Source organism: Engraulis encrasicolus, chromosome 2, assembly GCF_034702125.1.
Source record: "Engraulis encrasicolus isolate BLACKSEA-1 chromosome 2, IST_EnEncr_1.0, whole genome shotgun sequence".
NCBI lineage: Eukaryota > Metazoa > Chordata > Actinopteri > Clupeiformes > Engraulidae > Engraulis > Engraulis encrasicolus.
Window position 1 is genome coordinate 10,629,958 of NC_085858.1, and position 15,257 is coordinate 10,645,214.

At 43.0% G+C, this 15,257-nt stretch overlaps 1 protein-coding gene and 1 long non-coding RNA gene across 3 annotated transcripts in view; one reads left to right on the forward strand and one right to left on the reverse strand.

The window, feature by feature from the left end:
- Positions 1 to 2,718: 2,718 nt before the first annotated feature.
- Positions 2,719 to 15,257, reverse strand: part of samd14 (sterile alpha motif domain containing 14) — a 15,202-nt gene continuing 2,663 nt past the window's right edge. Inside the window, exons 2-9 of the mRNA XM_063213021.1 lie at positions 10,172 to 10,222; positions 9,094 to 9,242; positions 7,599 to 7,998; positions 6,281 to 6,368; positions 5,809 to 5,862; positions 5,470 to 5,611; positions 5,141 to 5,215; positions 2,719 to 3,356 (exon numbers count right to left, since the gene is read on the reverse strand). Coding sequence (XP_063069091.1) covers positions 3,252 to 3,356; positions 5,141 to 5,215; positions 5,470 to 5,611; positions 5,809 to 5,862; positions 6,281 to 6,368; positions 7,599 to 7,998; positions 9,094 to 9,242; positions 10,172 to 10,222 — 1,064 coding nt within the window. The 3' untranslated portion in view covers positions 2,719 to 3,251. The remainder of the gene's footprint in view (positions 3,357 to 5,140; positions 5,216 to 5,469; positions 5,612 to 5,808; positions 5,863 to 6,280; positions 6,369 to 7,598; positions 7,999 to 9,093; positions 9,243 to 10,171; positions 10,223 to 15,257) is intronic.
- Positions 11,138 to 13,261, forward strand: LOC134460641 (uncharacterized). 2 transcript variants are annotated; one of them, XR_010037135.1, is made up of 4 exons: positions 11,138 to 11,552; positions 12,148 to 12,200; positions 12,696 to 12,876; positions 13,250 to 13,261. It is a non-coding gene; the product is annotated as an uncharacterized LOC134460641 (long non-coding RNA). The 2 variants fall into 2 exon arrangements; XR_010037134.1 differs by lacking the exon at positions 11,138 to 11,552 and having other exon boundaries at positions 11,997 to 12,200.

The window sequence follows — 15,257 nt, forward strand, 5'->3', positions numbered from 1 at the left end:
GTAATTACTAACAGTGCAATCAATTGTGCAATTTGCCACTCTGTCCAAGTGGTTCATGTGGCCACCTGTATGATGACTATTTCTGTACCATCCTTGTTTTGTGACAGACGGGGAAGCTCACTAACTGATGTGCCATTGCACGTGGCCTCAATCAGAAGTGATGAGATTTCAATCAGCCGTACCACAAATCAAAATACAAAAAAATGCATCATGTATAGTATGACTTTTCGACTACTAGAAGAAGGAAATTGAGATATTTCCTCAACCCATGCAGCAGTAGTAATGGGTTTAGATCCAAATGCAGCCTTTGTCTCTTTTCCAGAGACTTGGGTAGAGTTGGGGATGGATCACTAGACCAGAGCCGCCAGACAGACACACATCTGTTTCTGCATGCTGCAGACAACGTCTACTGAATGTACAGTACTGTAGTATGTCCAACTGTAGTATGTCCAACTTCAAGTTGGCAAATGGATCCATCTGCTGACCTTCCTGCATACACGTATATCGTTCACACTCACATGGGACCAACTACCTGAGCCAGCACAGTATCTCTTCTAGTCTTTTCTTTTCTTCTTTGGTGCATAGTTCTGTCTTAACTCGTACTTTTATTTTCAGAGGAAGCGTTACAATTACAGAAACCTGTTGAAAAAGACTGGGCATGGGTGCCATAGGAACACGAACACACACACACACACACACACACACACACACACACACACACACACACACACACACACACACACACACACACACACACACACACACACACACACACACACACACACACACACACACACACACACACACACACACATGCAGGCCAGCAAGAGTATTACTGCACGCAGAATTACTGACAAAGTCCTTCTGTTTCACTCACACCCCCCTGCTTGGGCCCAGACTTGTCCTACACATTCTGATGAAGCAGTATAGACTTTGTCTCCTCTGGTGCGAAAGTCTTTTTCTGGACTTTTAACAGGTATCAGCAGGGCCTCTGACAGCTCTGACCAGGCCCGGGACTAAATCATCTGAAAGGGCCCCCCACTCAATACATACAATGTTATGTGGTCCCAATTCTGGACACAACCCCCATCCCCCCCCTTTCCGTGAGTCCAGGACAACTGAACCGTTTGTCCCATCAGAGGGCCTGGGTATCAACAAAAAGGGAGATATTTGTATCACAGCGCATCTGACAGAAAAGGTGAAGAAAAGCATTTTGGAAAAAATGTTCTGTCACAAAGTGTTGAACAGACAATGACGATATAATTAAATATATTCTGGAGATTTGTGGAAGGTAAAAAAGTTACAATTGCTTGTGAATTTTAGTAATGTTTAGGGAAACACTATTAGCTGGACCCAAACGGGTATCCATGGCAAGCAGTACGTTTTAGAAGGATTGTCCAGCACAGTTTTGTTTAATGTGATTTTATGGAATAAACCGTCAGTCGTGCGAACTGTGTGAACCACTGTCGTTATTTAGCAAACACGCCCTGTACATCATTTGCAAAACAAGACAATATGAGAATATAACTTGGGGATATACTTCCATATATCCTACCAGTTCTGGGGTGCATTTCTCGAAACCATCATTGCTAACTTCATTAGCTATTTTGTTGTTTGCAATGTCATTTCCCATTGGCAACTACCCAAGTTGCTGAACTACGCTTTCGAGAAACACACCCCTGATCACAAGCAGGAACAATGAATGACACAACAGAAGATGGAGTGATATGTACATTAACAGAAAGATCTCTGACGCCTTACAAAAAAGAGAAAATGTGGCTACCTTTCTGTCAATGGACACAGCAAAGCAGGCTGGCATCTCAGAGGAAACCCTTTGACATCAGTTCAAAACATGCTCAGATGTACACGCACATTTGTCACAGTGTAAATAGCACTCCAACACACTACTGTCAGTTTGACTGAGACATAACTCTCCCAGATATATTCTATTTGTAGTCATAGGTGATGACAAGGGCAAAACTTTGCCTATGTGATTCTGCTTTTAAATGAAAAAAGGTCAATAATTTTTTTTTTTTAATAATGAAGAGGTCATCTGGTAAGCAGAAAAAAAGCAAAGTGACAAGATTCTTGATGTCAACACTCACACTTTCAAATGAGGCAATGACCAGTCTTACATTTCCATGCTCTAAGAATTGAACACCCCTGTCAAAGCTTTGTCTCGCACTCACACACCAAAAAAACTCCTTTGTCACACATTTACAACATGCTCACTTTAGCACCTCCGTCTCTTCTGATCTTAAATAACACATACAATTTAGCCCTGTAATATATCATTCCTCAACACACTGTATTTCCAGGCATTACTATCTTTTCTCTTCTGTCATAGTTTCACAATGTGTTCTCTTACACTACATATGATAACGGTTTAATGTGTGGTATTACCCTAGTAAAGGTATGCCATCACTGAAGCGAAATGTTTTGTTATGCACTGTCTGTTTTGTGGCCTGGCAAGTCCGAGTAGTGGCCTACTATGCTAATTCAGACCGTTCAGTTTACCTCATTGAAGATGCCCAGCCTCAACCATGGAGTTCCAGTTCAGTGTCAATACATAGACTTTAAATCCAATTTCTACATGATTCATCCTTATTAATACCTGTCCAACATCTGTCTCTTTTGTTTGCTATAACATGAAAAGAGGGATTTATACTGTTATATTAAAAGAAACGTTAAATATTAAATATTTAAAGATTTTGCATCTAAAGCTTTCAGGTCGTCACAGCATTATCTGTGGCGGACCTGCATAAGATAAAGGCTTGTCCCATTGAAGTGAGGACTTCTCCACAATTAAGATTCCACATTAATTCATCTTGACCAACACTCAGTGGCCAACTGAGCAACACTCAGTGGCCAAACATCTAGTCTCTCTAGACATGTCAAACTTTTCTATTGTAAAGTCCATTGCGCAAACATTTTTGTCTCATTCTGTCTCCTCTATGTCTGTAATTCTCTGTCAATTTGTGAAGTCCTTTATACATGCATTGTCCATTTATCCAATCCTCTGAGCATAGGGGTATTATTTTCCCCAAAAGCTATACCTGCTATGCGTTTCATTGTTACTCACACCTGCTGTGTGTGGAAGACGTCTTTTAAAACAGCTGCAGCAGCAAAACAGATCCTGGCCGGACAAGGCCCAGATTCAGGCCAGAGCCAGGGCTTGTGTGGAAGCTAAATAGCCAAGTGTGGATGGACCCAAAAAGCTGTGGTTGTATCGTATGCAAGGTCTGGGTCTCTCAGCTGTCCTGTGGAGAAAGCCGTTTGTCTGTGGAGGGCTGTGCGGTCCTTGTTCGTCTCCATGGTAGCAAACTGCCATCTGTCTCTTGTCCAGAGCTGTTCTCCTGTAGACACACACAGACAACGCAAACCCTACAGCCTTTTAGCCAGAACATTTCACATGCACAACCAATGAAGCCTTTTATGTGTAACATTTACTGATACCCTGTAACAACTGTGTGTAACTTTGGATAAAAGCATCCAGTTTTCGTGGCTTTACCATGGAAATCACTTTGGTTGAAAAATAGCCGATTGTGGAGGAGAAAGTGAGAGTAGGAATTTCAATGCACTATATGTCCCACTGTGGTTGCCAAAAAGCCTAACCTGATTTACATCATCTGGCTGCGTTCGGCTAGATGGCCAGAGTCAGGTAACAAAAAGTCTGCCCATAGTTGTGTTACTGCGATTGTCCAGCAGGGTGCAGTATGCCTGTGTTGTTTCTAGGGTGCAGGTGTGGCTCTTGGGGAAGACTGCTGTCTCAGACTGCACTCACCCTCACTCGCTTGCAGCCTGAAGAAACAGTATTGTAGGAAAACACTGCTGGGAAACTGGCATTTCTTATCAACTGTACTCTGATAGGGATGCAACATCTGATGCATCTGTAGCACGGCCTATTAGTGTTTTAATAAATGCACTTTTGATTTAAACACTTACAAATAATCAGAACATCTCAGCAGCCCTTGTCATACACTGCTACTAAGAAACTGTGAATATGCTCTGGGATGTTCATGGTTTTAGATGAAGTGATGATTTTATATCTTTATTTTTTCTTCTATATCTTTATATTTCCTAGCTTTTTCTTTTATATTTTTTCAATGTGTATCTTTATATTTCTATATTATCATTACATTAGTTATACTGTTAAACTATCTTTACTTTTGTGGGCATCTGTGGGTTGCTTCCAAACAGCATTTCACTGTATTTATAGTGACAATAAAGCAATACTTCTACTCCTCCTACTACTACTAATGATTTTACACCGAATGAGCTTAAAAAAAGGGATTTATATAATTTGTTAAGAATTCTATTCTATGGTATTCTATTCTATTGTCTATTATGCAGTATTTGTCAACTGCTGCTTGGATGCTTGTTCTACATGCTTTGCTACTACTGTCTATTTCACTGCCAGCACCTTCCCTAATACGAATCCAGAGCACCAAGGACACCAGGATTTATTTCCTATTAGCTGCCCAATGTCAGCATAGAAATGGAGACCGGAGCGTCCTTCAAATTAAACGCCCACGAGAATCTAACAGACAAAACAATATGTGGCTTTGACATTCAGTGTGCCATTCCATATTGATGGATATCTGCTGGTTTAGAAAGTGTGCATGCTGGCAGAATGTACGCTGTATGTTCCTAATGAATAATCAATACAAATGTTCCCATCTGACACGGCCAAGTTTCCTTATTAAATTTGTTGTCAAACCACACGTGATCAACACATTGAATCAGGAAGTACTGGATCTACCTTTCCACAACTACACCAGTTCGGAACCTACAGTACACTGCTGCTCATTCAGACATTGGTTGTGTCATTATCACATCTCTAAGCTGGATGCAAGTGCTAAGTACTAATAATAGTGCTATTTTTGAGGGGTTTTGTAATAGAATTTGTAACATGATTTATTATATACACACCGGTATTTATAATAGGTATTATTACAGGTTTGACATGAAGCATGAAGAGAGAGAGAGAGAGAGAGAGAGAGAGAGAGAGAGAGGGAGTGAGAGAGAGGGGGGAAGAGTGTGTGTGTGAGAGAGAGAGAGAGAGAGAGAGAGAGAGAGAGAGAGAGAGAGAGAGAGAGAGAGAGAGAGAGAGAGAGAGAGAGAGAGAGAGAGAGGTCACCTCCTCAGCGGATAGTGAGAGGCTCTGGTAGGGCTGAGAGGACTGCTGAGATTCTCTTGTCGGTTGCTTGGACACCTGCAGACCAAATAAGGAGAAGCGGTCAGTAAGGAGCAATGGGCAATGAAGTCATGAGGACAAAAAGCTCAACAATTAAATTAATCAAGTGATTTTTGAGGAGGTAAACAAACTTGTGAAATCTGCAACATATGTAATGTTGGGCCCTGTGTTAAAAAAATGCCTGGCACATTTTTTGGATTATTGTTGCCATTATAAATGAAATGACAGAGCAGTCCAAATCACAGAACTTGTGGGAAATAAGATGATATTACTGTATTATCACGTACTGCCGAGTCAGCCTTCACTGCAGTCTGAGAGCTGGATTTGACAGAGCCCCTCATCCTCTCACTAAACCAGGAGAAGGGCACCAGTGACGGAGCTGACGAACGGGCCGGACGTGCTTCTGTTGACTCTCTGCACACAGAGACAGCAAATTCAGCAGCAACACCATTAGTAAGGTCATATATAATCTCTCTCTCTCTCTCTCTCTCTCTCTCTCTCTCTCTCTCTCTCTCTCTCTCTCTCTCTCTCTCTCTCTCTCTCTCTCTCTCTCTCTCTCTCTCTCTCTCTCTCATTTTGCTTAGAAATTAACTAATGGAATTCACACTTACATTCTGTTAGTTCTGTCTTTTCTGACTTTTCCATAGGTCCGTCTTAAGGTCACCCTGTTGAAAGACCCAAACATACAACACATAAAGATTTCCACAAGCTGTTCCAAAAATCCTGTTTCTTAAGATATCAGTGTTACTTATCTTATTCTTGTCATCATGAATTGCATTTGTTTTTTGTATGTTATTTTGTTACCAGGAATAAAATCTTAGTTATCAAAATACATTTGGAAACACATCTGTGTTCCTTTCATTGATTTTTTTTGTAGAAAAGCCGCATTCTCGAGTGTAGTTCTTGTGTTTTATTTTAGAGGGTTACCACAACAGACTAACCCACAAAAATAAAATACAAGAACTACACTTGAGAGTGTGCCTTTTCGGTTCTGCACAACTCTGTTCGATCGCACCCGCAGACCTTGTAGAAACAGTTTGGAGTTGAGCACACTCTCAGAAGAAAGACTGTTCCTTTCGTTACCCGAGGTCTAGGAAACGCCTCTTGGTCTTCTTGTCCAGGAGGACCGTGGGGCTGCCAGGCTCGTCGGTGCCAGTGTCGTGGCTGTCATCTGTAAATGAGGAAACAAGGATGACAGGAAACAAGCTCCAAATCTGATTTCTACTGTTTACCGCAAAGGTCAATTGTTCAGTGCCATTGCCAGTGTACTTGTGGGCGTGAGTACTTGGGTACATGCCAAATGCGAAGGCAGTTTTTGTCTAATGGTTAGGGAGCAGGGGTGTCAAAGGTAATAGGAAAAAAGAGACAGTGGGCCCTTCTCAAAACCTAGTGCAGTGCACTTCCAAGTGTATCAGCCTAATTTGTCACACCCAGGATATTCCGTAGAGTTCACAAAAGAGTATCCAATCACTGGGCGTGACTAATTAGGCTGATACACTTGGAAGTGCACTGCACTAGGTTTTGAGAAGGGCCCACAGTTTCCTTCCAACTCAGGTAAATTATCTGAGTAACCTGTGTACTTGTCATACGATCAGCTGACTCTGCGCTGGTTGGATGACGTTTGTAGGGGATTTTGCTAGGTTTTAAGTGTTTTTCAGTAACAACACAGTCGATCTATGTCAGTACATTGTACATACAATAGAGTAAATGGTGTAACAGCTATGTAATACCATGTGCTAGTGTTGTACTTGCACCATAAATTTACTTTTACTTTTGACACATCTGTTAGGGAGTTGATCTTGTGACAGGAACATTCCAGGTTTGAATCTCATAGCATTGGAGGAATAACTGTACTCTCCAGAACTTTTGTCTATGGTTGAACCTAACACCATATTGTACCTAAATAAGTCTGATACTGTTTTCAAGTCACCTAGAACAGTGTCGTGCCTGTGCCCGCACCAATTACTATCGGATTCGGAACTGAAGCTTAACTGCGAACCACCCATGTTCTTACCAGGCTCTGAACATTTCCACACCTGACTCTGTGTTACCTGTATGAACCTGCTGCTGTCCATGTTGTCGTCATGGTATTTAGAGAAAAGACAAGTATTTTTCAGTTTGCATTGCGAACCAGCTTTCGGGTTCTCGAACACTCAGACCTGCTGTGTGAGCACGCCGGCCAGTTCAAGATGAGGTGCAAGAACGGGCACCGGCACGGTTCTCAGTCAGCCTGAGCGCGCCTTGAGTTACCGTAAGATGCTGATAAATGTGTCAGTTAAGTGTAATGCAATGCAAATACTGTATGTCCAGCTTTTTCAAATTAAATCATCAGCTATGTAATGTACATGTAAATGTAATTTAATGTAATGTCATTTAAAACTCGAGCTGTGAGAAAGCTTACCTTCGCTCTGCGAGTGATCGCCCTGCTGTAGGTGGCCCTGGGCCCCTTGCTTGTCCCCATCATGGAGTGCGCTGCCGTTCTTGCTCAGGGCCTGCTTGTCCTTCTGCTGTGATGTGTCCCTTGAGCCGGGCACCGCGTCGGCCTCCTCCACGGGGCCCTGGGGTGGTGAGCTGGCGGGCGTTAGCAGCAAAGCCTCCTGGGAGGAGTCGCTCTGGAGGGGCCGGTGCCTCCTGCGCACCTCCGCCAGGGTGGGCCCCACCATGCAGGGGTCAAAGGTGAAGGCCCGGGTCCGCTGGGCAGGGGAGGATGACTGGAGGTCGGGCGAGGCGGTGGATTGGTGGAGGAGGCAGTGGAGAGGGGAGGAGGAGCTGTGCAGGGGGCTGCTGTAGCTCTGGGAAGACTGAAAGAAAACAGACAACGACACAACACACACAGAAACACACATGCACACACACACACACACACACACACACACACACCCACAGACACACACACACACACACAGAAACACACACAGAAACACACACACACACACACGCACGCACGCGCACACACAGAAACACACACACACACACACACACACACACACACACACACACACACACACACACACACACACACACACACACATTAAAGAGGCACTACTTAACTAATCACTTTCATGGGTCAGCTGATGCTTAAATTACTGTAATCCTTAACAGGTGAACAATGACTCTTCCGACCTTGATTGCAAAATCTGACTGATATCCCCTAACGAATACAATGAAATATGCTTCTTTCCGAAAAACATCTGACCTTACGTACCGCAGCAGGCACAATGACAATTGTTTCAACAGCGTTCTGTTCAGTCCGGCTGTAAAATCGAATGGGAAGTGCAGCCGTGGCCCGGTGGTTAAGGAGATGGGCTTTAGATCCGAGGGTGGCAGGTTTAAATTCCACTCTTCCACTCCCTTGAGCAAGGCATCTAACCCCACACTGCTCCAGGGAATGGGACCAATACCCTGTAATTTACTGTAAGTCGCTTTGGATAAAAGCGTCAGCGAAGTGTAATGTAATGTACAAGGGCGCTGGAATGAGTTTTAAAGTGACGGTGCATTTTTTATTCATAATTATTTCTTAACAATGTTAATGCTCCTGCACTCCACTCATTTATCTGCAGTAAAAGTCCAGAAATCCTCATTTAGGGAGCCCAAAACTGGGTATGAAAATGCACCACTGCAACCCCCTTTCACGGACCTATGGTAATGTAATGTAATGAAAACAATTTTTTTTGGGATTTGTTGCAGGGTTGAAATTTTAAATGATCACGTAATTACTGTACCTCAAAACAATAATTCTGCTTGTCTTTAACAACTGTATTGTCTGTGCACAATGCTCTACCTTATTAACATATTGAGTGTTTTGAGAAAGCCAGCATATTGATTTTATTCACAAAATACCAAGTGTCCCAACTTTTTACAACTGCTCTCTGACTCTCTCTCTCACACACACAGACCTTCCACTCCAGGCTGTCATCCTCTATGGAGCTCAGGCTGTCTCGGAGGCGGGAGCGAGAGGGCCGGTGTCTCCTGGCTGACAGCTGGGCTCTGGCCTTCTGTAGGCTCGTGTCCAATCGCTGAGTCTGTGGGACCGCCTCCGTCAAATCTAACAGGAAATGGCGTACGTGATTAGACATAGAGTACGAGTCAAGTGGCATTTCATCAAGAAACATCTAAGGTTTAAAAGGGGATTGTCTATTCCATACACAGTTCTATAGCCTTGCACAAAATCAAGACAGATTCACACCCAGACAGACGCACACCCACGCACCCACGCACCCATGCACGTGCGCGCACACACACACACACACACACACACACACACACACACACACACACACACACACACACACACACACACACACACACACACACACACACACACACACACACACACACACACACACACAAACAAAACGGACATACAAAGCTTTAATGACAGTTTAAGTGTATCATACAGTGATGGTTAGAGATGTATAATACAGTATATAAACAAAACTACCAGATTGAGTCACAAAGAATATTGTCCATCAATGGAGTCTTTCCATCCTTCTCAAACCCACACACACACACACACACACACACACACACACACACACACACACACACACACACACACACACACACACACACACACACACACACACACACACACACACACACAAAGGGCGTCATCACAGACAAGCAGATGTGAGTTCTGATTGGGTGTGACCTGCCCCGCTCCACACACACGCCCCAATAAGAGCCATAAAATGCAGTGGCATCATAAAGCAGTGCTCAGGTCCCATTAACCTGTCAGCATCCACACATTACCCCGGTGAGGAACGAGCTGCTCTTTTACTCGCAGGCATACACACACAAGCACAAGCACATGCGCGCACACGCTCGTGCACGCATACACACACACACACAGACACACACACACACACACGCGCACACACACACACACGTGTATGCCTACAGTATACCATACATGGGGGCGTGCACAAATATCTATACCATTGACTCTACTATATCATGCTACAATATACTCACCGAAAATGTCCTCTTTGCACCCATTCTCGACCGACGCGTTCTTTAGTTGATCTGCACAGACATGAAGAGAGACACACATAAAGTGTTCACAATGTTATCACCTAACCTTACTGTAAGTCACCAACACCAAGTCTTATGAACACAATGCATTGGATGATGAGGTGAGACAGTGGGAATGGAGAATGGACATTCTTGGACATTCAATGAACATTCTTTAATGTCTCCACTACACTACAGTACACAAATAAGCATACACACTCACACAAATGTACACGCATGCACGCACACATGCACCCACGCATGCACTCTCTCTCTCTCTCTCTCTCTCTCTCTCTCTCTCTCTCTCTCTCTCTCTCTCTCTCTCTCTCACACACACACACACACAAACACACACACACACACACACACACACACACACACACACACACACACACACACACACACACACACACACAAGCACACACAGAGTCTCTCTTCCTCCACAATGGGGAAGGCCTTGGGGAAGGACAGCTGGAGTTCCTCGTTGCTGGGCACTGGGCAGGGTGGTGCACTGTTAGTGTCAGGGGCACGGATGCCCAGTGCTGGGTAGCAAACTGTCACTAGCAAGGCAGGGGTAGTACGGATTGCCCAAAGCCACCCTGCCATCTGCCACCAAACTCCTGTAGGCACCTTCTCTCTCTGCCAACCACAATCTGAGGGGGACACATATGGCTGAAACCTCACCAATATGCCACTCATATGGTAGCCGAACTATACCAATACAATACTAATGCACTACTCTCATCATTTAAATCACATTTACATTTGTCAATATCAGTCTACCTCACTGACGTGTATAGTATAACTGGACTGCGGATGTTCGATGTGTTGTGAAGCAACGGCTGGGGGCGGGACATGGGACGATTTTTGGGCGGAAGAAGGAAGTAGAGCGCCTTTTTCCATGTATCTCTATGGTGGACTTGAAGCCATATAGTTCCTCGGCAATTCTTGCCGAGTCGGCCCTGTTTCGTTAAAACGGTAGTCTCCCCTCCCTCCCAAACAACCCAGATATTTTTTTCGGGCTGACCCTTTATTTAAGAAAGCTATTAAAATAGTTTAAATGACCAATGAGCATGGCTATTTGGGTTGATTGGCAGTTGCCATTCTTTAGAATTATTGTTTTGATTGACAGGCAGGCCGTTGTCAAGGAGAAGGGCGAGTCTCGCGGCGTCTCCAGGGGAAGCCCCCTCCCTCCCTGCTGCATTACTTTCAACCAGCTCTGCTTTCAACAGCTTCATTACTGCGATGGGTTATTTAATTTTGGTACACTTTCTCCACAAATATGCGTTGTTGTACTTTTGGATGTACTTCTCCGTACTCTGTAAGGACCTCTGCAGTTTTGGTAAGTAAAATAAAAACATGTATATACGTGGCTGATTGACCAAAATGACTGAGCTTTGTTAAACAAACACGTACGACAATGCTAGCTTGTTATTAGCCCAAGGCAAGCATGCTGATCTTTCAGTGTTTGATGATCTGTCGGCTTGTCAAGTAACTTAATTATAATTTGAATGCCATTGCTTTTGAAAGCAAAATGTGTCTGTTTGGCGTGCGTCAGGTGTAATTCCCTCCTTCCGTACCGTAGCCAAGTCCTTACATCAAGATGAGTAAAACATTTCACTACCATTCTGGCACTATGCTGGCCAGTGGCCACATCGGAAAAGCAACGTAGTCTAGCTGTGTTCCTCCGTCAACTGTTAAATATTGTTTGTTTCTGTGTTGCCAAATTGCCAAGTTGCTAGTTGGTGATGAAATGATGGTCATTGGTACGTTCGTTTTTCAGTATGCAAATTGCGTCATTAATGTTGACTGTACTGAGTGACGAGTGCATAGTGTAATGCAAATTGTGTCATTAATGTTTAATTGTAGGCCTACTGACGAGTGCATTGTGTAGTAAACATTTCCCCATCCTCATGTGACATGGTTTCATTCTGTAGGCAAACAACAAACCACACTTCACCTGGAAAACAGAGCCAGGACTCACTGTCAGGTAAGTAAAGTTTCAAATCCTTAAAGTATGCTCCTGAGTTAAGACCAGAGACCTTCCAATGTAAAGCTAACACCATCATCTGCTTACTCTGCATGTGTTTATATATTAGTAATAAAATAGTAATGAAATATAGTCCAGGAAGACAGATGCTGAGGCACTCAAGGTTGCAATTTTTTTACTTTTTTATTTGGCTACAATGCCTACGCGTTTCGGCCCTTATGGCCTTCTTCAGGGCGTATCAAGCTTGTATCTGAAGAAGGCCATAAGGGCCGAAACGCTTAGGCATTGTAGCCAAATAAAAAAAGTTTTTTTTTAAAAGAATTGCAACCTTGAGTGCCTCAGCATCTGTCTTCCTGGACCAAGTTTGAGAGCCTCTACACTGATGAGCACCAAGGAAAAAAGGTGAAGACCCAGAAGCACTCCAATTACCTGCTTGTGAGTAATGAAATATATGTTGTTCTCATCACCCTTCGTTTGTCATCATTTTCTTTACAGATGTCTGAAAATGTACAGTAGGCTACACGCCAGCAGGTCTCACCATAGTCAACATCATCAAGGATTGTCACTCCGACCTGAGAAGAGGCCCCATAGAGACACGGACAAGGACCAGCCACTGTTGCCAGTGCACAACTGAGGACCCGACCAGCCTGCTGCCATCTATGATATATAGTACCCGGTATGTAACATTACACTACACTCAGCCAATGCTTTCATCCAAAGCTTATCACTTATTTTTTCATGTGCCTCCCAATTTGAAGGGACAAAAAGTAATTGGACTGGATAAAAGTATACATCAAGCGTAGTAAACTCTCAGCATTTGTCAGTAGCCACTATCTTCAATAATTACAAGGGTACCAATTCATTGACAGATATGCATGCCCACACCATGAAACTACCACCCCATGATTTTCACTGATTAGGCAGCATGCTTTGAAACACGAGCAGCCCATCTCCTTATCTATTGTGTTTTCTTCCCATGAACCTAAGTTGTTGGTGTATCAAACGGTGACGTATTCTCATCACACTTCATATGCCATTATTATTTACAGCGGAGCGGTCTGAAAGACGTGGAGTACACTGCAGCAGGTATCACATGACCAAGGACTTGGACAACGTCTCTGTTTACATCTATAGTGTATTACACAAGTGAGTGTACACCCCCATATTTCTAAAGACATTTGAAAACTGAAAATGAAGTCTGCACTTCAAGCTCATCACATTAAATAAGTAAAACAGGAGCTTGGTGAGCAGACTTAATTTTCAGTTGTCATTTGACTTTGTTTAGTCCTGCACCCAAAACTTTTTTGAGAAGGATGTTCATGGGTTTTTTCCTTTTTAAACAAATGTAGACATTTGTAGACACTGAAATGTTTATAGTTACTCTATATATACCAGTGATATGCTTCAATTATTTAATGTTACATTAATTCTTTTTTAAAAATAGATTTGTATTTATCGTTACAGCTGAAGATGTGCACAGTACGCTACTGCCTGCATCCTACCCAACCACAGAGGAACCGATATCAGAACCAGCTTCAAAAACCATTGCAATTTATGAAACACAGTTAATAAATGCTTATATACAGCAGCCCGCACAATTTTGTTTAATTTGTAATATTGGTTAACACACTATTGTTACAACTGTTTTAGATCGGTGTTTCCCAACCAGGGGTACATGTACCACTAGGGGTACGTGAACACAATGCAGGTGGTACATGCATTGGCAGGTATCAATAAAAAGAAATGTATGGAGCATAATCATATTGGGATAGAGCAGTGGTTCCTAACCTATGGGTCGGGACCCAACTTATGGGTCGCCAAAGATCCACAGTGGGTCGCGAAGCACTCTTGATTTTAAGGGGTTTCGTTTTAATACCATATAGCCCATGTTGAATATATGACAAAGTAAAGCTTTTAAACTGATATATGCATAGAGGCAACAAAATGTAAGCGACACATTAAACAGTCATTCTATATTTGACTGAAGACAAATTGAGGAATACAATTTTCTAATGAGTTTCCGCAGGACTCCCTCTCGCCTGGGACTCCCTCTCTCGCGTGGCGCTGGCATGATTGGGTCACCAAAGCTTACAATGGTAAAAAATATGGGTCCCTGAAGAAAAAGGTTGGGAAACCACTGGGATAGAGAATATATAACAGTTGACTAGAGCAATGAGGGAGGGGGTACTCATGGTATGACAAAAAATGCTTAGGGGTACATGAGACAAAAAAGAAGTTGGGAGACACTGTGTGATTGAAGTAATGCATTTCTTACAAGCTTGGGGAAGAATGTCCACTCCATGATTTGCACGTTTAAAAAGCTGAACATAAGGGTGAATATTTCATTTTAATCTTTATGTCAAGCATACAAAACACCCAGATGTTTAGTCATAGCCTACTGTAGGCCAGTTTACTAACTGAAAGGTGTTAACCTTTGGTTTTGTTTACCATACCGTCTACTTCTAAGAGTGATTTTGTATTCTGAATCTTTTCAAAAACTGGGGGGATCAGCAAAAAAATGGTCATGATGACTGCTCGACGCGGCAATCTTCATCTTCAATCTTCCGGATGACAGCTTGGCGTCGAGGAGCCTTTCTTCAGCGTCCATGGTTTGTCTGTCAAACGGAAAGGTTTTGCATGTCATTTGATGCCCAAACATTCAAAGTTATTTACAAATGTCCGTAGAGGATTAACTTGGTGGTTGCAGACACAAACCAAACAATATTTTACGCAGATGTACAACATGAAAATTGGAGCAATCTGAGCTCTCATACAAAAGCAATGTTGATACTGAGTATTGCTGACATGGATTATGTTTTGCCAAACGGTACGCCGACCCCAAAGACACATCTGCAATTTTCTGTGTAACAGCTCTGTTTTGTAGCCTAACTTCCCATTTATCTTTAATTGCGGCTACATTACAACGTGGTGAAGTAACTTATAGTAAGCTAGGTCTTTCGCCACTCGGCTGGCTCACGTTAGATGCTAAGCTAAAATTATTATGGTCATCATAACAAGCTCTTCAAGGTTTCGTTAACCCAAAGTATCATTTTATTA